The sequence below is a fragment of the Rhopilema esculentum genome, chromosome 21 (genome assembly GCF_057945365.1).
Source record: "Rhopilema esculentum isolate cy_ngs chromosome 21, ASM5794536v1, whole genome shotgun sequence".
Classification (NCBI taxonomy): Eukaryota; Metazoa; Cnidaria; class Scyphozoa; order Rhizostomeae; family Rhizostomatidae; genus Rhopilema; species Rhopilema esculentum.
The window spans coordinates 1,582,442-1,609,949 of NC_142835.1; the positions used below are offsets into that span (position 1 = coordinate 1,582,442).

Here is a 27,508-nt window from a genome sequence, read left to right on the forward strand (position 1 = left end):
CGATTTAGGATTCGATTCATTCTGTCTTAAGTTCTGTCTTGAGTTCTGTCTTAAGTTCTGTCTTAAGTTCTGTCTTAAGTTCTGTCTTAAGTTCTGTCTTGAGTTCTGTCTTGAGTTCTGTCTTAAGTTCTGTCTTAAGTTCTGTCTTAAGTTCTGTCTTGAGTTCTGTCTTAAGTTCTGTCTTAAGTTCTATCTTAAGTTCTGTCTTAAGTTCTGTCTTGAGTTTTGTTCATTCTTGTACGTAACCGCTCAGCTTGGGAAATTTTACTGGTAAATTTGCATCTATAAAAGTATCGCTTTTCTGCGATTTACTCAAAAAAATGTTTTTTTCAATTTAGGAAATTTTAGAACAAGTCATTGTGAAAAATCTGGATACGGGAGAAACTGTCCCGCTGAGTCTTGCGGAAGACAAGCTCCCAAAATGTGTCAACCCGATGTCATTGCAGATCATGAGACTCACCTCAGAATATGAAGGGTATGAAAATTTTTTTATAAATGAAATATAGTCGGTTTTGTAGAAATATGGAAACTGCAGTGAATATTGAGGCAATTTTTCAGCACATTCTGATTTGTAAGAATGTCTAGTACAACACTTTTCCTTTACCCAAACATAATAGAATCCTTTGCATATGGAGTTTATAGATTCCAGTGACAAAAAAATAAAGATTTCTTTGGTACAAAATTTAAGCTTCATTTTGACAGGATTGTATGAGCCTGTAATATTTTCCTAAAAATCAGAAAAAGGCTGAGTCGCTAAACCAGTTAGTAGAGAAAGCGTGTTCTTAATCGTTTAAAACAGATACGAAGAATATAATTTAAAGAGGGTTGATTTGTTTTCTCGCCTTACAAGGTGCTCATTACACAATCTAAATCGGAAACTTTAATTAGTATTTTTAGAGTCACAGGCGCCATGCCAAATATTTTTTATGATTTATTGAAGATTTAAAGCATCCACATCTGGCAGCTTTACTTTCTCTAGTGAAGTAAAAATTATACTATAATGTTGCTCTTGACCATCTTGGCCGCAAAATTCTTGCTGATTCCTGTTTAGAATTTCAGTACTTCATTCCTATATTCTAATCTTTTTCTTGCAATAACAGTCTTCTGTATTCTGTTTCAACGCATCATTCACATATTCCTTCGCGTACTTAAAAAGGATGATTTGAGATGTGAATACCTTTTGCCCGTGGGAATCTTGTGTGAAATACCTATTGTTTTCCGAAAGTCTTTTTCCTCATTTATTGAAAAGTGACTAAATATTTCCTAGTTTTCCTATCAAAATAGGGTTTTTTTACCATCAAATAGCTGTTTCCTTCAGAAAGTAATAAAAGTTTTTGTAAATATAAGAATATTTTTTTGTTACCACCTGCAATTTTAAGAAGCATTGCTTTTACTTCAATACCTCAATAATGGGTATGTTTATGATATAATAACTATGAAGTCTTCTAAATATATCTCTCAAATGGCATCCAGAACTGCTGCAATTGTAAAAAGCCCGAGGCTTTGCAATGTTTTTGTTCGATTTAAGAATAATGAACTGGAATCTCCCGACGCAAATATTGACTCAGAACTTAGATCTTAAATCAGAACCTCAAGTCATTATTGCTCATTTTATGTTAGAACTTCTAAAGAGCAAATATTTCAAACTAAACGCTGATACAAGGAAACCCCTCTTTGCAGATCGAAACTGAACTATCGAATAATGACTTGATAGAATCATATTTTGCATCAGTAGTTGTATGAGCCATCACCTAATACCGATAGCCTTTGTAAGCAGATCTGCACACACTTTTCTGCGTAAAACAAGAGGATTGTGAGTTTTAACTCACATTTTCACGCTTGATGCCCTAATCAGGCAACATTGTCTATTTCATAATGTGTTATATTAACGTCTTTACGGTAGATGACTTTTTATCATGCATATAATTTCTCTAGCGATACGGCCTCAATTGCTGCATCCGAAGATGGAAATCTTTCAGACACATCTATTGCACCGAGTGTTAAAACAGAGCGCAAAGGGTAAGGTTTTATTATTCTCTTAATATTTTATATCTTTGCAAGTTCACTGCTTAACTGTTTTCATAAAGTCATTCAGGTAAGGGGAAGGTAGAAGCTTTGTTGAGGAGGGTTTTGTTTTCCCCCTTAATGCAAAACCAGTTTATGAGAAGGCTAGATGACACAAAAAAGTAAAAAAGTAACGAAAAATTGCACAAAATATGATACACAACTTATGATACAATGCCTGCCAAAAGTTTTGAAACACTGACGTCAGTTTGCAAGGTCAAATTAAGCCGCCCCCTCTCCCCCACGGAGCAATGTTGGTTTACTATAAAAGAGGTAAGGGAATTAGGAAGTACCTTCTTTTTCGATTGTTTTATGATATTTTTCGATACTATCAACATTGCTCTATGGGGAAAAGGGCGGAAATGGTAATTTTTTTTCGGCAAAGAGATGAAAGGTGTAAAATGCAACACAAATTTCTGGGTATTCCAAGTATTTTGGCAGGCATTGTAGCTCTTGACCATGCTCATTCAACAGGGAAATCGTTGACCAGAGTGGACCTTTTTTGAGATGGTTCTAAAAGGCGCAAGGTTTCAAAATTTAATGAAGAAACATATTAAATTCTAATACGTCGCTGAACTTTGCAGTTATTTATGTTTGTTTGACTTAAGTTTGAAAAAACCTTTCAATATTATTGTCAGGAATAATGTCATTCTAAAATCATTGCAAATAATGGCAATGCCTGGTTTCCAGAGTAATAAGTAGTTGATTCACATTACCATAAAGTCTTTATCGGCTTCAAACACTGTAAAATTGCAGCTTATAAGGCCTTTATGATCGAATGTTTTCTTCTCTTTGAAGGAAAAAGTTAAAACAACTTTGGGGTAAAACTGTGGAAAAAATAAAATCTGTAGCAGATGAAGTCAAAGGTATGTAATTACGATCTGAATAATACTGATTTGTTTTTTTTAATTATTTATTTAATTATTTAAAGCACAGTGATTCAGATTCTATAAGGTGATTAAAAAACTGCTCGATAATGCAATATTCACTAAAAACGGGTCACGTTTTTTGTAACGTGGCGTTGGTTTTGAATTTCTTTTTTGAAGTTAATTGTGCAACAAAGAGAACTTTAGAAATACTCTAAAAAGTGGTTGAATTCAGTTTGTCTGGAATTTGCTGTATTTGCGGGGATGATAATTTTTCAATTTTAAATAATTTTTCTGAAGGTGTGCAAGAAGGAAGTTGTGTAAAATACCGCAAAACCCCGGTCAAACGAACCGAACATTTCACTGAGCAACGCTCAACATGCCTGCTCAGTAAAAAGTTCAGTTCGTTTGAACACTTGCTCAGCCCTGCTCAGTCTTGCTCAGTCCTGCTCGGAGATGTTTGACGGCGATCAAGAATGTTGAGAGAGTTATCAAACATTTCTTTTGTTCGGGGTGTTGTTGAGCGATGCTCAGTTCATTTGACCACCCTGAACTTTGCTCAATTCGTGCTTGCCTAACTTGCGCGGTGAAGCAGCATGCAACTGTACTGAGCAGCATGCTGAGCAGAGCCGAGTAGCTTTGCAAATGTTTAGTGTTGCTCAGTGCGATGTACAGTTCGTTTGACCGGGGCTTAAGAAGAGTAAAACATTCTTCATTAGTTTTTCCGAAGTTTGGAATTTTAATAGCTTTGTGTAAACTTACTCGTACGTTTCTTTAGAAGACACAAATATTGTTTTACAACCGAGAGATGGTCGTCGGCAATCCGAAGGGGGAATAGGGGTTGGGGGGGGGGTCGGCAATAGGAAGATAGTTTAGGAGTAGGAAGAAGGATTTGAGTACAATGTGTTAATCGTGTCAAGATTTTGTGTAGTTTTGTTTGTTACTTCAGAAGGCTACTGAGTATAAATTTTGCTTAAATTTTGAGTCTGCTGCTTGTTCTCTCGAATTCACCATATACTTATTGTTTTTATTTTATTTTGAACAATTATATATATATTTTAATGTATGATTTCACTTTGCATTAGAGATTAATTTTATCATATTCAAATTATTTCATAGTTTCATAGTCATCTATGTTTTTGCTGAGTTTTAGTAATTTCTTTTTACGTTCGAGTGATTTTTGCCAATGCTTTGGTGATATTCGCAAAGTTTTAGTATTTTTGTAAATTTTGGAGAGTTTTTGTCAAATTTCATAGCTATTTTCTTCATATTTTAATGATTTTTGTAAAGTTTAGAGAGTTTTTGTAATTTTTGATGATTTTTGTAAAGTTTCAAGGATTCTTCGTACTTTCCATAGCCTTGAGAGACGAAAGCTCGTCAAGCGACGAAGATGAAAACCAGGATAGTCATTACATAAAAGTAAGTTCATTCTGATGTGGTTGTTGTTTAAAAAAAATTTTAAATCATTAAAAGGGCGCTGCAGCCCGTGGAAACTTCAGGGCGTTATGATGAAGTGTTTAACATCTACACAAAATTTTAAAGGACCTTTTATTATAGTTACTCACATCTGAAAAATCTTTTTCGATCCTTTTATATTTTTCATTAAAGGCTGGAAAGTTTAATAATTCAAAGGATAGAAATTATTTTTTAGTCGGAAATGATATGTTATCGGTAAAAAGGATTTTTTTCTTTGAAACTGTTAGGGGAAAAACTAGGTTTAGTCAGATAAGGCACCATTAAACCATCAAAGAATTGTCCACATCTGACAGATGTTTTGTATCTATAAAGCGAAATATTCGAGCACTGGAAGTATCTAAAACAAACCTAGAAACAATTCTTACCGTTAGGTTCCCCAGAACTTCAAAATCTGTAACTTTTCATATACTCTAACATTCACCCTTGCAATTGAAAATAAGGTGTATATTCGTCCCCACGTAGACATTTTCTTAACCCTATGTAACAACTACTTGCAATTTATCATAGAGAAAAACGCATAAAGCTATACGAGATAAACGGGCATTTGAAAAGATCCACCTACTGCAAGATCTAAGTGGCGAGCAAGTGGTAAGTTGCCTTTGATGAATTTTCTTCTATCCATCATAACAATTGTTTACTGGCAGATGTGTAGTTTCCTTTCTTTCTCTTTTCTCTGGGGCAATTTCCTTTGTAGAGTGTAAGAGAAAATATTTTATGACTTCAGATTATTATACTTAAACTGAAACATAACAATATTTCATGCCCATTTGCGCTTGTTTCTTATTTCTGTATTTAATCTCGTGCCTACTCTCGGCTACGCCCACCTTCTTCCTCGTTCTAAAAAATCTCAAACACCCGCTGAAGCAGCGCATTTGACCCCCGCTGAAGCAGCTCAACAGAGAGTGCAAAGAGTTATTCCACTGACGCCAAACATATTTTTGCTTTACAAATCCCTTCCATTATCTGGCGAAATTAAGAAATGAGTTAAGTTTTATGTAAACTTAGTATCGACAGCAGTTTCGTATGTTAAACGGTCACAAATCAAATTCCCGGACAGTTGCATGTGGAATACCCTAGTGATCCTGTCTAGGCCCATTGCTGTTCATCGTGTATCTGAATGTCTTTGGAGAATGCCTAAAGTTCTCAAATATTAACCTATATGCTGATGGCACTGAAGTCTCATTCTCATCGAATGAGCTTGGAGATCTCATACAGAACTTTCAGGCGGAATTAGAAAATATCTCAGTGTGGGTTAGAATAAATTAGTTAAGTATACACCCCGAGAGAACTGAATTCATGGTGGTTGACCATCCCCGAAGACAAAGCAAACTGCCAGAGTTACCAACATTTTATTTGGATGATACTATAATAAAACAGGTCCATAAAACGAAGTATCTATGATAGGAATTGCTGTAGATGACAAGCTAAGCGGGAATGAACACTACAAACCTGTCAAATGTAAACTAGCTAGCGGCCTTTCATCGCCCAGGAAACTAAAAAACATCTTACAATAAAAAACATCATCAATGTGTATCAAGCACCTACCGAAAGCCAAGATATGCCAAGGTGGTATGGGAAGCCCTCTCTGATAGTAAGCTAAGCAATCTGCAAAAATATTAGAACAGAGCATTCGATCTGAAAGAGTCTGCGAGGGGAATGGATGCTTGGAAGAAGAACTCCCAGAAGTAAATCAACTGATGACCTTTGACCGAGCGGTAATGGCCTACAGAATTGTCAATCAGCTTTTTCTTGAAGGCCTACAAAATAAGTACATAAAAAGGTCTGTCATATCAAAATACAACACGAGAAACAGCAAAGGTCTCCATGTACATAGACTAAAATTAGAACATACCAATAAAAGTTTCTTGTACACAGGTCCAAAAGCTTGGAATAGTATCCCAAAACCTATTAGATATACCGAATCCATTGTACGATTCAAACAAAGGCTTAAACATCACTTTTTGAACTAACAAACATTAGATGCACGAATCCATGGAAGATCAGTTTTTAGGGCCATTCTATTGATATTTTTAGGGCATTTATTTTTTATTTAATTTAATAGAAATTGCAACTTTTTATTGTAATTTACTTTTAAAGAACTGAATAGATATTGTGGATAAATATGATTAAATGAATGAATGAAAAATGAATGAATACGAAAACAGAAGAACAGTACATCGATGAGACTATTTTAAGCGCGTTTTTCCTTTTATCAATTGTCCATTGTGATTTGACATGTTGGACACGGGTTTGAGCAAACTTTTGACTCTCAAATATTGTCAGCAAGGAGAGGGGGGGGGGGTTGAACCCCTCAAGCAGAAGACGTAACACTACTAATGCTCCTATCATTTCTGGCCATTCTATTTCGAAGACTTAAGTAGACTAGACGTTCAAAGACGTTTTATTCATCCTTTCTATAAAAACCTTTGTATTTCTTTTCTTTTGCAAAATAGATGAAACTACTGCCATTTTTTGCATAAAAGTTTTAAGTTGCAATTTTGGGAAATATCTCTAATGAGAAACATTTCAAAATTTGTAATTAAATGTTCTTAGTAGCCACAGGAGAAAAAGGCGAACAATGATCAAACTTGCCAACAATTAGCCAAAAAATTATCGAAACAACTATATGAACAGTTATGAGACCTCGACTGAATTTATAGCTGCTTTTGGACATCAAACTGCTGATATTAAGCTGGCTATACACACCATACATTTTATCTTATCCCTATTTGCTGCCACATCCAGTGCTACAGTACAGTGTTCTCTACCTTAAGTTCATAAAGCCTTGCAGCCATAGCAAGAAAAGTGCCATAATTGCTTGATAAACTAATCTTTAGGGCGAATCTCAGAATTCTCGGTCCAGGAATAGAAGTTAGCTCTTAACTTGCTAATATTTTTTGCAACTAAACTGATTTTGTTTTACGTATTGTCTAACCAAACATTTTTTTGTAAAAAATCATTTTGCAAAATTTCAATTTGCTTATTTTGACAGTATCAATATTGATTTATTTTGAACTTTCAGGGGCCAATATGGGTTCTGAAATTTTCATTATGTGGTAGACTTTTGGTAAGACAAAATTCTCTATTTTTGAGTTGATGTAAAAAATGATGGTGTAAAAAATGATGTAAAAATTGATGTATAATATATGGTTTCTTGTGATAAAACTTTGTGCTGCTAATAATTTTGCAAAGTATATCGTGAAATGACGAAATGAAAGTAATTACATTGTAAATAACACAAGAAACCACGAGCCAGAAATCATAATGAGAAAAATGATCATATATTTGCTGAGACAATTTTTCATATATTCAGAATATGTTATATTTTGTAATCCGTACATATCTGTATAATTTCATGTTAAGCTTTACTTGTTCCATATCCTTTGTAATAATTTGCCGATATACGTGAAAAAGGATAACAGCCTTATTTGATATTTTCTTCGACCTTAGGCAGCTGCTGGCCAAGACAATATAGTGGTAGGTTTGAAGCATTTTTTCTGCTAACAACGGATTCTGCCTTTCCTCGGCATTATATTTAATCCTTTCATTTCGTGCTAGCTTGCGCAAGTTTTGCTTGCTCCACTTAAATTTTCATAATTTTTTTAATCAGTGAGAAATAACGCTTTCAATGTCGGTAAACGAATATCCGTCGGCTGTCTAATTAGGTTCTAGGAAAAAATATTTTTCAGAGATTGTATTATAGTAAATTTGATTTAAAGCTGGTTTCTCTCAAAACATATTTGATCAAGCCATTTGCTAACGTATTCATGGTACCAGCAAAAGAAACAACAACGCTATTGTATTCTGGATGTTTTGCTTCAACCTTTGATAACCTAAAGGAGACTCTAGGCTAGCACGCTCACTTAAGGAAAATGTGTCTTTTTTGGTCTTGGTTTTTATTGGACCAGTCTTGAAAAGTAGGATGTAAGATGGAGCCTTTCAAGGTTCTAACACCCAAAATTAACAGACAAAAACATAGATAGATCCAAGAAAGATCTTAGAAGTCTGACTTGATATTCCTCAAACGTCTCTATTTTCCCTCGTAATTGGCCTATTTCTTCACAACCACTTGAAATTGGCAATTGACTATGTCAGTTTTGTCTTGTGACAACACATTATTTACGTTTTGAAATATTTTTTCCTCTTACATGACTTGTTCTCGCTTAAAATCCTAATCATGTTTTGACACGAACTGTTATTTGGTAACTTTCAACACACGAAGATTATTCCTTGAAGTTTTTCGTTACTTCTTTAAAGGGCATTTTATTTCGCCAAAAAATGTTAATCTTAGAGTTGCCTGATTCTGAAAGACTTTAGGATTCTTTCTTGGTTCGGGCATGGTCTCCAAAGGTTTCACGTGGGATCTCAAACTCATTATCTGAGTTGGACAACTTTCTTCAATGTTTTACTGCCTTTTTATACAACATACCCGTTTTTATTTCCGACGCTAACTCCAAATAAGTAGCCTTTTCAGCTAAAGCATGAGCGTTCAATTTTTTAGAGAGTTTGGGTTTTGAAAGAAGCACAATCGTTCTTCGACGAGATGCGGGCAAAATATGCTAAAACAGGTTTGTTTTTGGTCCTTGACAGTTTTCTTTTCAAGATTGCTCAAAGAGATGTCCTTTGTTGTCAAACATTTGTTTTTGAGTACTTGCTAGATTCAATTTCAACATCATTTATTCTATAAACTTTACATAGAAGGGTGCTTTTCTTTCCCTTTTTGTTTCACCTTTTTTATCGATTTGTGCAAAAATCCTCTTTCATTTCCCGTTTCACCTTTTCCTTCGCAATTTTTGGCAATGAGCCTAAACTCTTTTCCTTAACCAAGAAGTTCCCCGACTTATTTCTCAGATCGTATATAGATTTTTTTTCTTTGCATGTAGCAGCTGCTAGCAATCAGACATTAAGTATTGGCTTGCTAGATAATATAATAATTGCTTATTTTTTTATCTGCTTTTGTTATCAAACATATTGTTCTTTCTTAAAGTAATGTTTAAATGTATTTTGCAAATGTCTAGAGCGAGGATCACCAACAAGTTCAATCGCCTCTATTAATTCAATTACGTCATTTGAAGATGATAACACGTTAGAGGAAGATGCACTGGTGAGGAAGCTGTTATCTTTAAGATATAATAAATTGATAAATTAATAAAGATAAATTGATAAAGATAAGATAGGATGGTTAAAATTGTTTAGTCAGTTAATCATGATTGGTATGACTTAATCGCCATTGAGGAACCGTCTACCGAAATTGGCTGGTCGAAGATAAGAAGATTCGATGTCACCTAGGTCAAATCAATGTTATTTCCGTGAATTTCGACAATACCTAGAAAACGTCTTGTAGCCAACAAATAAAACGCTGGGTCACCCTGGGCAGCACAAGGGTCAGTCAAAAGAGGTTGTAATACTAGTGTCCAGATTCCAACTGAAAGTAAACAAAACTATTTTAGGAAGATATTAAAATAGTTTTAAGGCACTGCAATAATGATAAAAACATCGCTATAATTCTCATCCCGTCAGCTCTGCACGACGATTCGTACAAGAAACTAAACTTTGAAGTAGAAAAGAGAAATTAGAAGACACGACTAAGTTTACAGTGCGAAACAGAAGAGAACCTGTTGCAAGACGAAGTTTTGTGTCAAAATAACATTGTTTCAATACAATTTCTAAGTAGAAGAAAAAAGTATCGATTAAGCCGCAAATCGTTTATTCTTTTTTGCCAAAGAATGTAATAGATTTAGAATTGGGTTAAAAATTTTGCAGCCTTTTCGATTGATTTTGATTTTTCCTGATAATTCTAAATGAATTATTTTTAAGTGCGTCCTTTCTACTAATATTTTTACAGTTTTCTCTGAAAATATTCTTAATGCGCCATGTCATTTGTAAAGATCTTTATGCCTGTCTTCTTTGATCGTAGAGTAAAGATGAGGATTTTGATGACACTGGGCCTTTTAGAAAAGCTCCATTTTGCACATACCACGGACATACATCGGACGTTCTCGATTTATCTTGGTCAAAGGTGAGGAATTTGCTATTTTTAGTTTTAGAAACTCAAAAGTTCATAATGGGCATCCTTTTGGAGACAAAACCCATATATCGAATGAAACCAATGCTATTGCTCTTGTACATGGGGGGGACTCTGTTTTACTGTTACCAAAAAATCTGTATTACCTTACATATAAATGATTGTCCAGTACATGAAATGAAGGTTCCCCTTTAGATAGTATAAAAGACACTTAACAACGTATCTAGAGAGCCCTGTGCGTCACATTCATCTCAAGAGATGCCTCCCATGAAAGCATCATTAGCAATATTGGGCATTTTTGTATGTATTTCATAAATTGCGCGATTTGTTATCACTAGCACATTTCACACAATATTTTTACAAAAACGTTATCGCAATACGAGTGAATTTGATTTTTATTTTCCACAGTAAAAACCTGTTTAAACTTTAACTGCGGTTTATATGGTAAGCACTTTATGCGCAAAGCCTTTTCATGGCCTATTTGTTAACAATGCTTTAAAAATTTAAAATGGTGTCGGTATAGAATTGAAGAGATCGATGGCAGATTTAGTTCTAGAACTATCAATACATTAACAATAATGATAAAACCAAGGTATTTGCTCTCATATCACATTTAACTTCTGTGTCACTCAATAATGGAAAAAAACATTTATGAGTAGCATATAGATATAGATAAAAATATATTTCTTGTATCCGGCTGGGTTAGGTTCCAAAACCGAGATTAGAGTTTTGGCAGAAAGGGTTTAGCCAATCATCGTCTTATACAGACCGAACTAGAAGATAAGATGGGTCGGTATGGCTTTGAAACTAGATATAGCTATGTCAGCACTGTGCTGTGGTTGACAGCCCAGGGTTGAAGGAAGATTGGTATCTCTCTGTGTGGCGAAAACAGTGCACAAAGTTATAAAAATAGTTACTGTTATAAGGATAGTTAATAATCGCATGTATAAAAAGTAATACGGCGATAAAGAAGGGATTTGAATTTAGAAAGTGAGATTATGTCTCTTTGTGGTGTAGTATGTGAAACTGAGAAGATATAAGCTGCGTGTGATTTTACACTCTCAAGAGATCCTGAAGAAACCTTAGATCACACATACTCATTTTTTCACGTAAGAAAAGTTACTCGCCTATATAATGCCTATATAACGTTTCGCGCGTTCTTCAAAAGTTAGTGTTTTTCTGTAATAACAAACTAAAAATGATTGATTTTTCTTCTTTGCTTAAACAGTAATGTCATTTGCAGAGTCAAGTAAATAAATGCTTTTCTTGTACCTCTGCGTAGATTCTAAAGTGTTTAAGCTCCTTAGCAACTGTGTGTATTTTGCAAACGCCGCGTGCTTAATGCAAACAAGACTACGCTTTACTGCATCTTATCGTTTTAATAATTTATCAATAGGAAAGTAAACAAGAATTCGATAATGGTGTTAGAAAGGGTTTTGACATAGACTGTAAATTATTAACAGAAATCATTATTGTATTCATCAACTCGTTAGGATGGCATTCTTATATGCAAGTCTTCATTTCGCATGATGCAACAATCCTTGATTCCGTTTGTATTGAAACAGATTTCTGTTTCCGGAAACAATAAACTGCTTTGGAAATTAGAAAAATTTGCAGTCACAAGAAGCACAGAGCTTTTTTGTATCACGAGAAAGAAGCAACCCAATTCATGATATCCCAATCGACTAGAAGTGCGATAGAAGCTAAAAGTAACTGTCAATTATTTTTTGGTGCCTAATTATTCGGAAGGGGAGGGTGAAATAAGCGAATCAGGAATTTTCTGGAAAGGTTGATTTTGGGGTCGTGTTCATTAACTCAAGATACGAAAGTCAAAGAATGGCTTGAGCTTGTTTGTTTACTAAAGCCGGTGTCATATGCGTTTCGGTAACCTTATGCATTTCGGTCCGGGTACTCAAACGCATGACAATTTGGTTATGCAAAAACGTACCCAAGCACTTAACAAGAAGGTACCAAAACGAATGGTGGAATTTAGCATGCAAAAAGGTCCGGGTACACAAATGTTCTGGTTCATGTTGTTCAGAATGTAAAGAACAATCGAACTATTTATAACAGGGGGGGGGGGGTACTAACAAGAAGCGGTACTGTGATGTGATTTCCCTTGTAAAGTTTATGCAAAAAAGTACAACATAAATGGCGACTCCAAAGTTTTCTTTATTGAAAAGTGTGAAATTTTGAACTCAAAAAGCATTGCGTTCAATTTGTTGATTATAACGTGTCATAATGTCACACTACGATGAAATCACACACATTGCGTCTCACAATGTTACACTTTTGCATAGGGTACCAAAACGCATATTACACCGGCAGAAAAATACATAGAAATTTGGTTTCAACAATATGCTGTGCTATTTCGCAATTTCCATGGCACCTGGGACATAGCACTTCACGAAAATGTCGTGCGTCTTTTGGCAAAAACCCTTTTGTATTCGAGAAAAATCTCCAAAAATATCCTAATAATTCCATTGTTCTGAAAAATATGGTACGCTATCTGGAAAGAATGATACACCCCTCATCATGGCATATATTCACTAGACAATGTTATGATGAATAGAATGTGTAAAAATTGATTGGCGAGGGTCCTTAATAAAATCAGGGGGTTGGAAATTTTCTCATAAATACATACGTAGGGGTTCTCGAAAAGGCACCGAAAAGCACAGGCCCCTATCATCGTGGCACACCATTGTTTGCCAGTATACTTATAATGATAATAAAATGAATAATTTGGTTAAAGTTTGCATACTAGGTCTTAATCTAAGTCTGTCTAACCCAAACCAATGACTGTGTGTTATTCCATTGACGCGTTGTTTAGTAATGGTAGCCCATTGGCGTGCTAAAACATGGGGGCATTTTGAAAACTATTCATTTTCTTCAAAGATGTGCAGCCAAAAAACTGTTTAATGGCAATTCTACTTGCGCAGAAAATCAACGACTCGTCTCCAAGGGCTTAAAAGAAAAAAAATTATTCAAAATATTATATCATTCTTGTTCCATATACTAACTTCTAAAAGGCATTTATTTTTCTTTCTTTTCTTTCTAGTGATTCACAATATATTACTTCTATAAGATACAAGAAAATATCTTAGAGCACTTAAGATACAATAAAATTTTGTTCACGATGCGTTTGAGAATATTTTTACAATAGACATATTCTGTTCTTCCGAGAGATGATAGCATTTGCCTTTGGCTCTTAGAACCCCTGCATTTTCACTTATTAAGTGGAACCATTCCCAAAGGCCCTAGATAATACGGCTAATGCACAAATTACATTGTAGCCAATTTTGCAAGCATTTGTGGTTAAGGTTCACTGCTGAAAAATATTTAACTGGGGGAGATAGGGGAGGGGGAACTGTGCACTGAAGGTTTTGTGAGTAACTTCGTTTTATGTGTTTTGGAAAATATTGATTGCTAGAAAAAGAAATGTAAAAGGGTGGGGTAAATGAAAACCTACCTTTGCCAAATGATTTAGACAAACATCTCTCACATCTTGAATTTAGGCAGAGCATCAGCAAACAAGGCTGGAGAAATACTAACTTTCAATATCTGATGATTATGTTTTAGAAATTGAATGGCCATGTGATGACGTCATAAGAATACATAATTTTAGCATTGCTGTATTTGGTCTGTATTGTCTGAGAGACGACATAAAATAAAACAAATGTGCAATATTTAGTAAAATTTGTTTCCTCTAAACTTTGGTCAAAATTAAACAATTCCAAAAATATATTATATGACGTTACTTAATCAGCCTTTTAAAATGATAAGTCTGCTAGCACATAAAATGGTGTTCTTATAATGCATGTGGCTTGCGATACACCCCAGGTATCATATTGCCTGTTCGGATGCAAGGAAGTGCTCCGGCACATTTCCGGTACTTTGATCTATGATCTTTTTGTTCGAAAGAGACATTTCTTCGTTCGCCGTCCGCCCGCCTCTAAAACATTTGCAAAAGAAATGCCGCAATTCCGCCTTAAATGGAACATAAAGGCAAGGATTTAAGGCTATTCCAATAAAAACCAATGTTTTTCCTACTTCTATGAAAGTGCGTCCTGAATTACTATTGTTTACCGATCTGTCAAGGACAAGGGCTACCGTGATTGGCAGCCAGCAAATCGCAAAAAGAACGACAATCGAAAAGCAAAGGTACACTGCCCGGATTTCTTTCTTTCGCAAGTTAGTTTCGGACTTTTTCGCCGCTGCGGTGTCGTTGCCGAACACGGAAACGGTCGACTCAAGCTTTAATTGCTTCCGAATAGCGCGTAAAATAACAGTATTGGCGATGACCAGAAATATAACACCTGCACTGGATATCGTAATGAGGACAATATCCAAAACACTTTTTGCTACATGTAATGTCTTAGAATCATCAAGTACCGCACATACAAGTCCGGCAAGGAGAATCACACCCCCAATAGCCCAGATGGTTGCCAATAATATTGTAATTTTGCGCCGCGTAAACAGCTCTTGGTAGCGAAATGGCGTTACGACAGCGACGAATCGGTCTATTGTTACCAGTATCACTGCAACCAGAAGAGTTATCAATGTCGACGTAAATACAAACATAAACAATTCTATTGCATTTTCCTCTTTCCACTCCTTCCTTTTCGCTTTTTGTGCGTAATGTCCTAGGCATACCACTAATGCCATTGATGCAGCGACAAGGTCTGCAACGATCAAGTTGATAAGAAATATGTTTGATGTTGCTTTTCTGAGTTTTGAGCTTCTCAGGATAAGAACGAGAATAAACGCGTTAATAGCAATTGCTACTGATGACTCCACTGTAAACACCACAATTTTTGCCATATCAGGAAACGCCTTTCAAGGCTTGTTATCAGCTTCACTCTCGAGAAATAACGCTTTTGCTACACCGAACTATTGCTGCAGCTGGTGGTTTCGCGATAAGGGATGTCTTCAAATACAATGCACAAAGATTACTCAAACCATCGCTGTCAGTCTTTCCATCGCTTCCTCTGTTTTGCTGAGTCGAACTGACGAAAGGTAGAGAAACAAAGCTATTATTATCGTACGGTGAACAAAAGCCTTTGTGGCCGTTATGTGTTTTTAATTGTAGAAAACTGCGTGGTTGTCATCAACTCCAAATGGGCGGATAAGAAGATGAAAAGAGCCTACAGTTATCGAAAGTAAATACAAATAAGAAAATTCCTAATCATCGGCATGAAGCAGCAAAACGGAATCATTATGCAGTATAAAAAATAGCTCTGCATTTTGTCGTCGCAAGAGGAAATGTTGGTCATAGTTTAGTCCTTTTGATTTTATATTTGTAAGTTTTCCGAATAATAAAAATGATATTACCTTCTCTCATAAGGTGGCAAACGTTATGTTATCGAAAATCACATCGAAAAATGATGGTGATTGGATGGGCAGGGCTTTCTCATTTCACAAAACGTAAATAGATGTGGAAAAATCATTTTCACGTGAATTCTTTCGTAACTATTTGTTAAGTTCAAATATTGAAGTGGTGAATCATGGTCGTAGGCGTTTAAAAATATGCCTAATCTCATCCTCGTAATCATTTTCCTCACATGGATTGTTCTAAGTTTTTAGTCTACTGTAAAGATACAATTGTATAGGCAAACTAGTTGAAATTGATGCCCTCTGTTTTCTCAGGAAATATTCTTTCCATACCATGACGCAACGCATCATACGATACCATACGATACCATACGATACCATACGATACCATACGATACCATACGATACCATATGATATCATATACGATACCATACGATACCAAACGGTATCATACGGTATCATACGGAATCATATACCATATCATATCATAACATATCATACCATATCATAACATATTATACCATACTATATCCTACCATACCATACCATACCATACCATACCCTACCCTACCCTACCATACCATACCATACCATACCATACCATACCATACCATACCATACCATATCATAACATATTATACCATACCATATCTTACCATAACATACCATACCATACCATACCATACCATACCATACCATACCATACCATACCATACCATACCATACCATACCATACCATATCATATCATACCATACCATACCATACCATACCATACCATACCATACCATACCATACCATACCATACCATAACATACCATACCATACCATAATAAAGAAGCCGCCAAGAGGTGTCGGAGGATCTGCATTTTCTTGCAATCATTCGAATCGTTTTACTAATTTTAGGCGTAGGTTTGTTATGTTTCCTTAATCACAATTTTATGAAGGAATTCATTACTTTATGAAGCCGCCTAAACCTCGGGGCCCTGGGGCAATTTGCCCCACTTGCCCTCCCCCCTCCCCCATCGGCTGCCCTGAATAAACTATATCTTAATCGACCTTGTTACAATACTATGCCATACAATACTGTTCTTTACACTATCTATAGGAAAACATTGACAAATGATGTTTAAAAGTGGGCAAACATCAGGAACTATGTTATCCTAAAAGGGAGGCCTAATGACATTGACAGGGTTTGATGTCTAGCGGCCGACGAAGCATTTAGATGCTACTTGAAATGAATGAATGAATGAATGAATGAATGTATATACTACCTTAAGTAAACATTACCCCATGTTTTCAAAATTCCCTTCTCTTCCGTGGAAAAAGTTTCGTCTCGGAAGCATTGCAATCCTAGGACTAGACTTAACAGGTGGAAGAATTGGAAGATAATTTCCACAGTCAATGTTTGGTAATAAATGTTGCAGGTGATGACATTGTTTTTACCAGTTTCAAATCTGTTTGACTGATTTTCCCATGACTATTGTATTCTTTCAAGATTAAGGAGGCTTCTACCTAATTTCTTCTTGTCGTGCGAAAAAGCAAGCGCGGTTTTGAGCACATTTTACTTTCGTCTCTGACTCTCACTTACCGAGTAGTAGAGTAGGAGTAACCACAAAGCCTGGTTTTCGAACTAGACTTACAACAGTTTTAAAAGCCTGATGTCTAAAAAAGAACCATTTTTGCAATTATACTTTTTAAGCAAAATATGGATTTAAGTAGATGCTGAAGCACGTATTTTAGAGCGAAAAACTTTTTGCAAACCCACGCTTTCAATAGTTTTGATGCTGTCTTCTGTCAGTGCTTGCTTTGCATCAGCTGTACCTGCGTTTTGATTTCCTGCCTGTGTCCAAAAAGTTTATTTACTCTTTAACCCTAAATGATCAGATAATTATAATGATACGAAAATTGTACGGTTTCGAAACAAGAGGGCAGCGCCACAGAAACATTTTCAAGTCAGGAGAAACCACTAATGACAAATCGAGCAGTGAAGAATCACGGACACTTTCAGCTTTCAAAAGTTTTTTTGGCACATAGGCACATGCATTAAGGATTAATTTTCATTAAAAGTCTTCGCTATACCGTGCAGCTCATTTGCCTCGCAGATTATCCCAAACCAGCCCTGGCTTGGATTATCCCAGAACACTTTATAGTTTATCAAATTTTGAACTTTATGAGATTCGACACAAGTTAGACAGTGTATTTAAGTGCTATAAAAAAACCAGTTTTTCTTTTAATCTCGGTCAAAGTAGAATTATAAACACTTTTCCCAGGCACCTGCTGATTTTTAGCATCTCTACTCCGTTTCTCCTCACGTCTAACAACCTTTATCATGGGGCATTTGCACGCCTAGATACTCTCTTGGTACATCTCCCTTAAATCTTTGATGACCAGGAAGCAATTCAGCGGTTGTGTAAAACAAAAGAGCTCTAAAGATCTTGCTCATAGAAAACAAGATTTTTGCCAAAGGTGAAGGAGATTGATAATAGCTGTTGGTTGGTAAGGGCTGGTTAGAGCGACTGTCTCCGCCGATCCCTCGATGTCTTTATCAAATTTAAGTCAAATATGAAAAATCTTAGTTATTACAATGTCAACGTTAAATGTTATAAACCAAATAAACGGGGCAGTACTTTCAAATGCAGCCTGGCTGTTCAGTTAACTGCAAACGCGAAGCATTTTGCCACAAGGACTTCTCGCTAGTAACTTGAATTGCCGACCCGCTTATAATTATTTGCACACCATGCTTTACGGAGGTTTTTACGTACCTTAAGCGCCAGAAGTTGTTCGATTTTTGAAAGTAATGCACTGATCAGTAAAGCAGTGGTACAGTTTTGATGTCCGCCAGTGGCCTAAAACAGCTGTTGATGCTTGAGCAACTGATTTCTCACATTACCTATTTGTGTATCATCCTTTTCTATAAAACGAGATTTTTATGTGCTCTTTACTTGTTAACACTAGTTTTATTTAAAGCAAATATTTGAAAGTTTTTTAATCTTCGACAGTTTTTCCGCATGATTCGTTTGCTTGTGAAGTTTTTAAAAGCCTTTAACAAAGGATGGACTAATTTGATTGAAAAGCAAATTCGAATTAAAACCGCTGGCGATTTGCACTTCTTTGTTTACACTTCTTATTTTAGACCATTTCCACTGACATCTCAAATCATCTTTCTGACAATTAAAACAAAAAGTTGTGTACCAAAGCTTCTGGAAAATGCAAACACTTAGCTTAACTATGATAATGAATTACTTTTTAGACGCAATTAAACTAAATTAACCGCCTAATGTTTACCCCCCTCATTACCAGCGACTTCAAAAGAGTAAATTCGAGGGCGCCTTACTCTTATAAATTGCATACGAGATTTCAAACAAAACAAAAAAATTTTCAGGGAATTTCAGAAAAAGGATAGGATTTCCATCAATGGGGTACGGGATTTTCATGGAGTGATTTGCCTGTCGAGTAAGTTCATAGTTGATGGCGGCTTGGGTTGGGCTCCAAGGACCATTTCTGAGGGTATCTCCATAATGCAATCTTGGCATTAAAATGATTCACTTAAAAACTTTGTAAGAGATATTCTTAAAACCACTTCCGGAGAAGAATGTGTTTTGTAGTTGAACAAAAATGGGGATTGCCCCATCCAGCCCCTTTGCCACTCCATTGGGTATATCTAAAAGTCCCTCTTCTCTTTACCAAAAATTCTGTTGACATTATACCGCCTAAACAATATTCAGGGCTGAATTTTTCCGCATTTTTTCTACAATCAAATAAATTGTAGTTAAACAACAAGGTCATCTTCTTCCACATGACTTGAAGCTCAATTCTTTTTATAAACCAATAAATGAATTAAAGTCTGTCTGAGAAAAGCATTATAAATTCCTAGTGACCTATTTGGAGACAGTATAAACCAATAAAGGGCTACTTTTATATTGACCGGCTCTTTTAAAAACTTCAACCGTTGCACTTCTACATTCTAAAAGGCTCATTTGGCAGAGCTATATACGCTCTTCTAGAACGCCTTCTAAACATGTTCGTTTGGTATTTTATGCAACGTAAGAAATAGACATCTGACCTTTGCTTTCTCAGCTGAGACTACCCTGGGTTCCAGAGCGTCAAGTGTAGCAAGTGGGGCGTCGAGAAAAGAGGGCGTTGCGCCCCACTTGCTACGCTTTATGCTCTTACACTTGACGCTCTGGAACCCAGGGTAAGCTGAGACATAACCCCGCATTCCAATAATATTGGGTACGCTTAGACTTGTCTACACTTCTCTTTTTCTAAGAAAGCTTTAAAATGTTTCCAGCTTCGATATTTTTTAGGATATATTCATTTTGAGCCCGAATATATTCTTTGGGTATTCTTATTTTTCTTAAATCTGATATGGTTGCAAAGGAACTGTGCCCGCCCTTGAATAGAAATCAAGCTTTTTGAAAGGCGAAATATGTCAGTTCTGCGATTCCCTTTTATGAAAATTGCAAAACTGCTGAAAATTTGAAATAGATGCGCGAGCTGGCCTGAGCAAAATTATTATAAAATATATATTCTTGTATAAAGAGTGTATTCGGCCAGCATTGGCGGCCCAAGACCTAGCACTAGCAGCGATTCGTGTGACTACTTCAATCATGTGGCTTTCAAATGGTCCCTATGTGCCCCCGGGAACCTCTGCCTTCCCCTGCCCCATTTCCGAAGTAAACCTCTGGTAACCCTTGTTCTAGCGTTCGTGTACTTAACATAATATTTTGAAACTTGTTTCACCTTCTAATTTGCATCATTTGATATATTTTTTTATAAAAATAAAGTAACAACCATTTGACATTAAAAAACCTTTTTTGTAGAACTATTTCATTCTCTCGTCATCAATGGACAAAACTGTACGGTAAGTTAAATTTGACCTTTTTCTATTTTGGTGCTCCCCAAAAATTTTCTTTGTCGCGACACCCATAAACTGTTTTTGGTTTCTTTGACTTTCATCTCTTTTCCAAATAACTTCAACTTCGACTAACAAAGAGCAATGTTGATAGATAATGCCTCATAAGTCACAAAATTGAAAGAATGTTTCTTAGGATTTGTAAAAGGAAAGAAGAGAAAAGTTAAAAAGGATATTGGAAATTGATGTTTGTGACTCTAAATTTGGCATGAATAGCAAGAGACAGGTCAGGCATTCACGCACCAAAAAGACTGGTACACATTGATATAGACAACGTTTGATGTTCTTCTAAAAATGTGGCACGTGTTCAACATTTGACCTGCAACAGTTCTTCATGCCGTCGTCTGATTCAATTTGTTTATGGTCAATATCTCTTGTCTTTGATATTACGACCGAGTTGTGGAAATAGAAAAGGTTGTCATTTGAAGTTGCACATCCCTTTTCAAGCTCGTCTGTATATGTTTTGGACGATATTTTGGACGAAAATAGACAATATTTTGAACATCTGGAAGCATTTTTTCAGTGTAAAGAATGTTTTCAGAATCTATTGGCCTACCCACATATCCAGCACCTCTGCTTATATCAACCTCCGCTCATTGGATTTTGAAACTTTTTCACTGCTCTCCTAGCGTATCAAATAGCATCGGAATTTCTTATCTGAATTGTTTATTTCGCAGTTGATTATCAGTTGAAATGTGAAAATTTATGTTTATTTTATGAAGTGCATATACTGCATTCTGGCTAGCTGAAGCATATCGTATTCATATCGTTTCAAATCCCCTAACTCATTCCTGACCTACTACTCTTCATTCTCATGGTAGCAACCATACTTTTGAGTTGCAAAATCTCTCCAGTACCGTTTCCCTGTATTTCACAACCTGTATGTTGTATATATTTGCTAAGCAAGTCATGCAATTATGTCATTACTCTTGGCCACCAAGTAAGCAGAAGCTTTGAAATATGTTTGTTAAAATTATTGGCAGAATTTCCTCCAAATTTGGATGGAATGGAATTCAAACAAGGGAACTTGATAATACATATTTGGAGACATTTTCAGCTTATTATTTCTGTTACTGTTGTAAAGTATCATATGCAAGATAATTTCAGTATTTGAAAGCTTCGCCTTTCCCACCTTTTTACGTCCCTATTCATCTTATTTCATTTTGAAACCCCTGTATTTTAAAACAACCACTATTTACCATATCCAAAAACAAGCTATTCTGCTTTTCTAATTTCTTATATTTGACGTCCGTTACATATTTGTTTTAGGCTTTGGCACATTTCTCGGCATGAGTGTCTCTGCTGCTTTCAACACGTAGATTTTGTAACTGCTATTTGCTTTCATCCAAGAGTGAGTGCCTATCCTTGCATATTTTTTTACACAATGTGTTTCATAGAGACCCTTATTTATAAGTCTTCAAAACTCTTAGGCAACCAGTATGCTTTGCGGTAGTTGTTTTTTTACACGAGGAGAAATGGGCCGTATTTTATGTTTTTAAAAATTAGGCTTGTACGATATTAGGCTTGTTTTTATGCGGTACGATATATTCGCAAAGCATGCCGGTTGTGCAAGAGCTTTTAAGATCATCCTATACGTTATTTTCTAGCAAGTCTTAACCTGTACGACAAATGTCTTTCTTTGCTTTTCATTCATTTGAAATTTAATATTTCAATGATGTTTGTCAGAATTATTTTTGATAACATTGATAAAGAGGTAACCAAAGAACAATCGACACTAACTTTTCCATATTTAGCGATTCGCTATTTTAGTTACCCTAAACCTGCCTAGCTACATATGATCTGTTACTGGGCATCCATGCAAGCAACCTCGTTTAATTGATAGATCTTGCTTCGTGGGTAAGGGGCAACGAGGCTAGATGACAACAGGAATTTTGCACCGACTTCACAGACTTGACCTTTGTGTGAAAAATCAGTTTCGTTGTTTCGCATGTAGTTTGTTTCGCACGATTTGCCTGCCTGAAACCCACTTATGGGACATTAAGATTGATCATAATGCCATCTTTAACGGCTTCTCTTATATCCCAGGGCTGCAAAAAGTATCGTCAAAATTTATTAAGTTGACAGATATATAGCACCAAAATGCCAGTGAAAAGTAGAACACTCAGCTCAAATAAGAAACTTTATTGTATTATATCAGAATTACAAATAAGGGAAAATACTAATGTTAAAAGTTTAATCCAAAGAAGAAATTAGAATGTAATCTCTTTGCTAAGTGCCTTGATACAAACACAAGTTAAACGCCAAAATATTAGATAAAAATTAACTATGCCTCTAGCTGTAACGCCCATGAAATACTCAAAAGCTACGAATCTCAACTGAATTTTAAATTTCTGTTAAGTATTTGTCCCAGTTTATCAAAACAATTCACTGCAATCCTTTCATCTGGCGGAAATTTTTCTCTTCTTCAATCGGCTCCCTAAAAGAAAAAGGTTTTTTCGCAGCCATGATATATGTCTGGCATTTTCATGTCCTATGCTACTGAAATGATCGTTTGTTGATCTTCTAAGCTCCATTTTTCACGTCTTTTTCACAAATTCTTTCCTGTGATTCATCTGCGTAGGTTAACAGATTACTTTGCCCTGAAAAATGTTCCGCTTTTTCTTTTTATATAAAGTCTTATTATAACACAGAACCATTTTTAAATTTGTTGTTGAACGAAAGTTCATCAAATATTTCTAAGAAGCAAGAGTATAAAGTGTCAAAGTGATGACGTCATAAAAACCTATCTTCAGAATTTTTAAATTGCTTACATAACCGAAACAGCACTGTAAAATGCATCTGAATCGACAAGATCAGTTAGATCCGCTACAGATTGCATAAAATGCCCATGAGTGATACTAAATTTATTCCAATCTGTCTACCCAACCGTACTTGAATGCTCTGGACTTCCAATCTAACTGTTCTGTTACTTTTTTCTTAGGATGACCGGTATTTTCTATCCGGTTCCTTAGACGGGAAAATCCGACTCTGGAACATACCAGAAAAGAGAGTTGCATTATGGAATGAAATCGATGGTTCAGGTATGAAGTCTTTATATCCTAGTATCAATAAGAACAGTATCCCTGTAATATTGGTTGACTTGGGAAGCTGCATGCATTAAGGACGAGTGACCTACGGCTTCTTTTCAAGAAATACTGCCATGTCTTTTCATTGTCTATTCCTTCATTTAACATGTTTATAATTGCTTCTAGATTCGTGGCCTATAAACAGGTCTTGATTGGTCAGAATCGTAAATAATCACGTGTAAATTTAGAGGCTTATTTTGTTGAGTAGCGCTTAAAATCTGCTACCTAATAACATTTACTACCTGTACTGTGTACTGTCTGCCCCATAGCCACAGTGACTAGAAATACTGTTTTCAAAAGTGTCAGTCTCCATAGTTCGATTCATTTATATTATGCTCATTGCAGGTACAAGTTTGATAACCGCTGCAAATTTTTGTCAGAACGGGAAATTAGCAGTAGTTGGAACTTACGATGGTCGTTGTATATTTTATGACACTGAGGTAAGGGACAATTTGTTATGGCTTTAGCTTTTGTGGCTCCATCTCGTTGGGGTTCCATCTTGGAGCGGCTCAAGCTTTGTGTGGCTCCAGATTTTTTTAGCTTCAGCTTTTCTTGGCTGAAGCTTTTAGTAGCTTTGTTTCGTTGTGGCTCAAGCTTGTTGTAGCTCAATCTTGCTGTTATTCTAGCTTGTTGTGCTCAATGTTTGTTATGGCTCCAGAAAGTTTTAGCTATAGTTTATCATGGCTCAAGCTTATAGTGATTCCATCCCATTGTGGCTGAAATTTGTTAGATTGCTTTAACTTCAGACAATTTCATCTCCAGCTTAACTGAATGTGGCTCAAGTTTGTTCTAGCTTAAGGTTGTTGCTGCTCTAACTTGTTGCAGTTCAAGCTTGTTGTATCTCCAGCTATTGTAGCTTCCGACTATTGTATCTATGTGGCTCCAGCCAGATTGTTTTAACTTCAGATTGTCATGACTCAAGTTTGTAGTGGCCCAAGTATATTGTTGTTCTTGCTTGCTGTTGCTCAGACTTCCCATGCAATATGTAAATTCTCTTTTTATGATTTGGTTGCTAAACCTAAATTTCCATTTTCAGTCTTGTTTACTTCATTCATCTTTTGTGAATGGAATAAAGCAACTACAAAATCTCAGTTATTATGTCAAATGTACTACGTTTATTCAAACATACTTCGCATTAATTGATCGTAATTTGAAATTTAATTTGAAACATGATGAAAATCGTATTAAGCTTGGTTTGAAAGAAGGCATATTGAGTATCACTTGAAGTTTTTTAGAAAAATGCATTGTAATGCTGCTTGGAACTAAAATACCATCACAAATTGAAAAAAAAATCTAAATCATCAGCAATATGGCCGAGGTTTATTAATTCACAGCAATTGCATTCGCTTTTCTTGGTGCATTATTCATTTTATTTTGATATTTCATGTATTTTTCTTCTCAATCTTGCAGAGGCTGAAATACCACACCCAGGTAACAGTTAGATCAACTCGTGGCAAAAACGCCAGGGGAAGAAAAATAAGCGGAATTGAGCCGATGCCGGGCGAGGACAAGGTAAGTCTCGTTTTTGACTGACATCGATTTCTTAGATCCAGGCAATGGTGAAATCATTTGCTTTACGACCACAATAAATGAGACATCGAGACCGATGAGCTTATGAAGACGTCAAATTTAGTTTCAAAATGCACGAAAAACTATGTTCCACATGATATAATGTTTTAATGGAGTGTTCAGTTAATATAAGGTTTTTCTTTTTTATTTCTGCTTTTTTGCATCTAAGCAAAGAAGAAAACATAAAGCTATTTTTTCATAGGGTATTATGCAATTATTTCCAGACCCTACATCAAATTTTTGCCTTATGTTGCCCGTGATTAAAAGGTTTTTGACACCCTAATCATCTCTCCAACCTTCCAAAGAGTTATTATCAATTTTTCATCAGGTTTTGGTAACTTCAAACGATTCTCGCGTCAGAATCTACGACCTGAAGGATCATTCACTCTTTTGTAAATACAGAGGGGCAAGCAATATGAGTAGCCAGATTAAAGCAAGTTTTAGGTAAGAATCTGTTAATTTTCTCGTATGCACGGTGACAAAAAAGGATGATCAAAAAGGGGTGACAAAAAGGGTGACAAAAAAGGGTGATAAAAAAGGAGAAAATTTACTCAAATTTTCTCACTGTTGGGAGCATTTTTTATTTTCTGTTTCCAGTTTTCATTTTGTTTACGTACTTTTTAAATTTTGTTTTCTAATTCTTAACTTATTTTGTTTTGGATCATCGTTATGACTCCAACAGTTCTCTTTTGATCTACATTGTTGCTTTTTTGCAATAAATATTCTCCGGTGTAGTAGAGTTCTTCAATCCGCTGATATTGGTCTATAAAGGCTACTGAAGAGAGCTGAAAAGAGAGAGAGAGAGAGAGAGAGAGAGAGAGAGAGAGAGAGAGAGAGAGAGAGAGAGAGAGAGAGAGAGAGAGAGAGAGAGAGAGAGAGACGTGGGGCTGTTGATCTCAGCTTCAGAAATTATATTTATAGAAATGTATAAATATTTGCCTTGGGGATTTTATTGGAACAAAGTCCAGTCCCCGGTCGTTTGAGCCTTCCTCGCTTAATGCAATGATAAGCAAAGTCCCAGGTTTGTTTTCCATGTCCCTGTTACCCAGATCTCAATTCTCAGACCAAGTACAATGTTTACGCTAGCATAATATTTGCAGCTCCAGGCATTCACATTTCAGTGTAGAACTTTTCAGGATTATTGGTTCCAATGACTACACCTAAAATTAGATTAAAAGTTCCACAACGGAAACAGTTTTTTAATACAGTAAGTTTAACTCGTATCCTTGATTCTAACCGCATTTTTTCTAATTTTCCACTCAAAAAATAAAAAATGAATGAATTCAAAAATTGCTTTTTGAATTCAGAATATTTTGCAGTGGGTGTTTTCTTGTTAATACAAACAAATTTTCAAAGGTTTTTAAGAGAAATACACCTTCAGTAGCCACTGTGGCTTTCCCTTGATAGCAGAATAAGTTCTTATTCGGGGATCTAAACATGGAATAAAACTACCACAGCTTGATAATGATAAGTTGCACACCCCCCTCCCCTCCCCCCTCTGCAGATTTCAACGAGTCAATAAATATACTATATTGCGTGCGGTACAATATAAAGCTATAATAACGATCATTGTAAGTAAATTGTACGATGTCGTTATTTATTTTAAAAAAATTTTCCCTGGTGCAATTTACTTACATTGATCGTTATTATATTTCAACGAGGCAAGTCGACTGACGTCTGGTTTTTGTTGTTGATCCGATTTTTAGAAAATCCGACACTGGATTTTTCAGATTTTTGAATCCTCAGATGTGTGTAAAATTTAAAATGAGCTTCAAATGTTTACATGTACATGAAAAAGAAAAAAGGGTAATGAAAAAGGTCCCACCGAGATTTGAACTCGGATCGCTGGATTCAAAGTCCAGAGTGCTAACCATTACACCATGGGACCTGCGTAGGCTTGGTGTTGAAAGTCAATACATTACAGTAATCAACAAAGCCACTGCGGGGCATCCATTGCCATAATTTTGACTCCGTATGACCAATCTTGAAAAAAGAAGAAATTTGTTGGAATTGCCGAAAACTCTAATCATCAAAAGTTTATTTATTTACACGACTATTTTTGTAGGGAGTATGTTGCTCGAAATAAGAAATATTTGAAACATCAGCCGTTAGTCGAATTACGCTCTTTTTTATAAGAACAATTTTATTTAAAGTTTCCTAAATAATTTAACTAA

General features: G+C 35.7%; 2 protein-coding genes and 1 non-coding gene across 6 annotated transcripts in view; 1 reads left to right on the top strand and 2 right to left on the bottom strand.

The window, feature by feature from the left end:
• LOC135684192 (WD repeat-containing protein 44) overlaps window positions 1-27,508 on the top strand; it is a 40,997-nt gene that overhangs the window by 8,102 nt on the left and 5,387 nt on the right. Inside the window, exons 6-21 of the mRNA XM_065199634.2 lie at window positions 339-475; window positions 1,936-2,019; window positions 2,863-2,930; window positions 4,288-4,349; window positions 4,914-4,994; window positions 7,429-7,473; window positions 7,857-7,883; window positions 8,908-8,974; window positions 9,425-9,510; window positions 10,324-10,425; window positions 20,588-20,628; window positions 21,949-22,030; window positions 23,621-23,720; window positions 24,111-24,205; window positions 25,176-25,277; window positions 25,663-25,778. Of these exons, the coding sequence (XP_065055706.2) occupies window positions 339-475; window positions 1,936-2,019; window positions 2,863-2,930; window positions 4,288-4,349; window positions 4,914-4,994; window positions 7,429-7,473; window positions 7,857-7,883; window positions 8,908-8,974; window positions 9,425-9,510; window positions 10,324-10,425; window positions 20,588-20,628; window positions 21,949-22,030; window positions 23,621-23,720; window positions 24,111-24,205; window positions 25,176-25,277; window positions 25,663-25,778 (1,295 nt within the window). The remainder of the gene's footprint in view (window positions 1-338; window positions 476-1,935; window positions 2,020-2,862; window positions 2,931-4,287; window positions 4,350-4,913; window positions 4,995-7,428; window positions 7,474-7,856; window positions 7,884-8,907; window positions 8,975-9,424; window positions 9,511-10,323; window positions 10,426-20,587; window positions 20,629-21,948; window positions 22,031-23,620; window positions 23,721-24,110; window positions 24,206-25,175; window positions 25,278-25,662; window positions 25,779-27,508) is intronic.
• On the bottom strand, window positions 13,412-19,846 carry LOC135684194 (dopamine receptor D5). Of its 4 annotated transcripts, none has more exons than XM_065199638.2 (3): window positions 18,527-19,846; window positions 17,530-17,604; window positions 13,412-15,437 (listed from the first exon to the last, which is right to left on the bottom strand). In XM_065199638.2, exon 3 carries the CDS (start codon window positions 15,250-15,252, stop codon window positions 14,275-14,277), a length of 978 nt encoding a protein of 325 aa, XP_065055710.2. In that variant the 5' UTR covers window positions 15,253-15,437; window positions 17,530-17,604; window positions 18,527-19,846; the 3' UTR covers window positions 13,412-14,274. The 4 variants fall into 4 exon arrangements, with proteins under 4 accessions (XP_065055710.2, XP_088971301.1, XP_065055709.2 ...); XM_089115175.1 differs by having other exon boundaries at window positions 17,036-17,604; XM_065199637.2 differs by lacking the exon at window positions 17,530-17,604.
• Window positions 27,151-27,222, bottom strand: Trnaq-uug (transfer RNA glutamine (anticodon UUG)). The gene has a single exon. It is a non-coding gene; the product is annotated as a tRNA-Gln (tRNA).

What these genes read in the sequence shown, in the direction of transcription:
- LOC135684194 (XM_065199637.2), bottom strand. Translation starts at nt 15,252, where the DNA reads ATGGCAAAAATTGTGGTGTTTACAGTGGAGTCATCAGTAGCAATTGCT.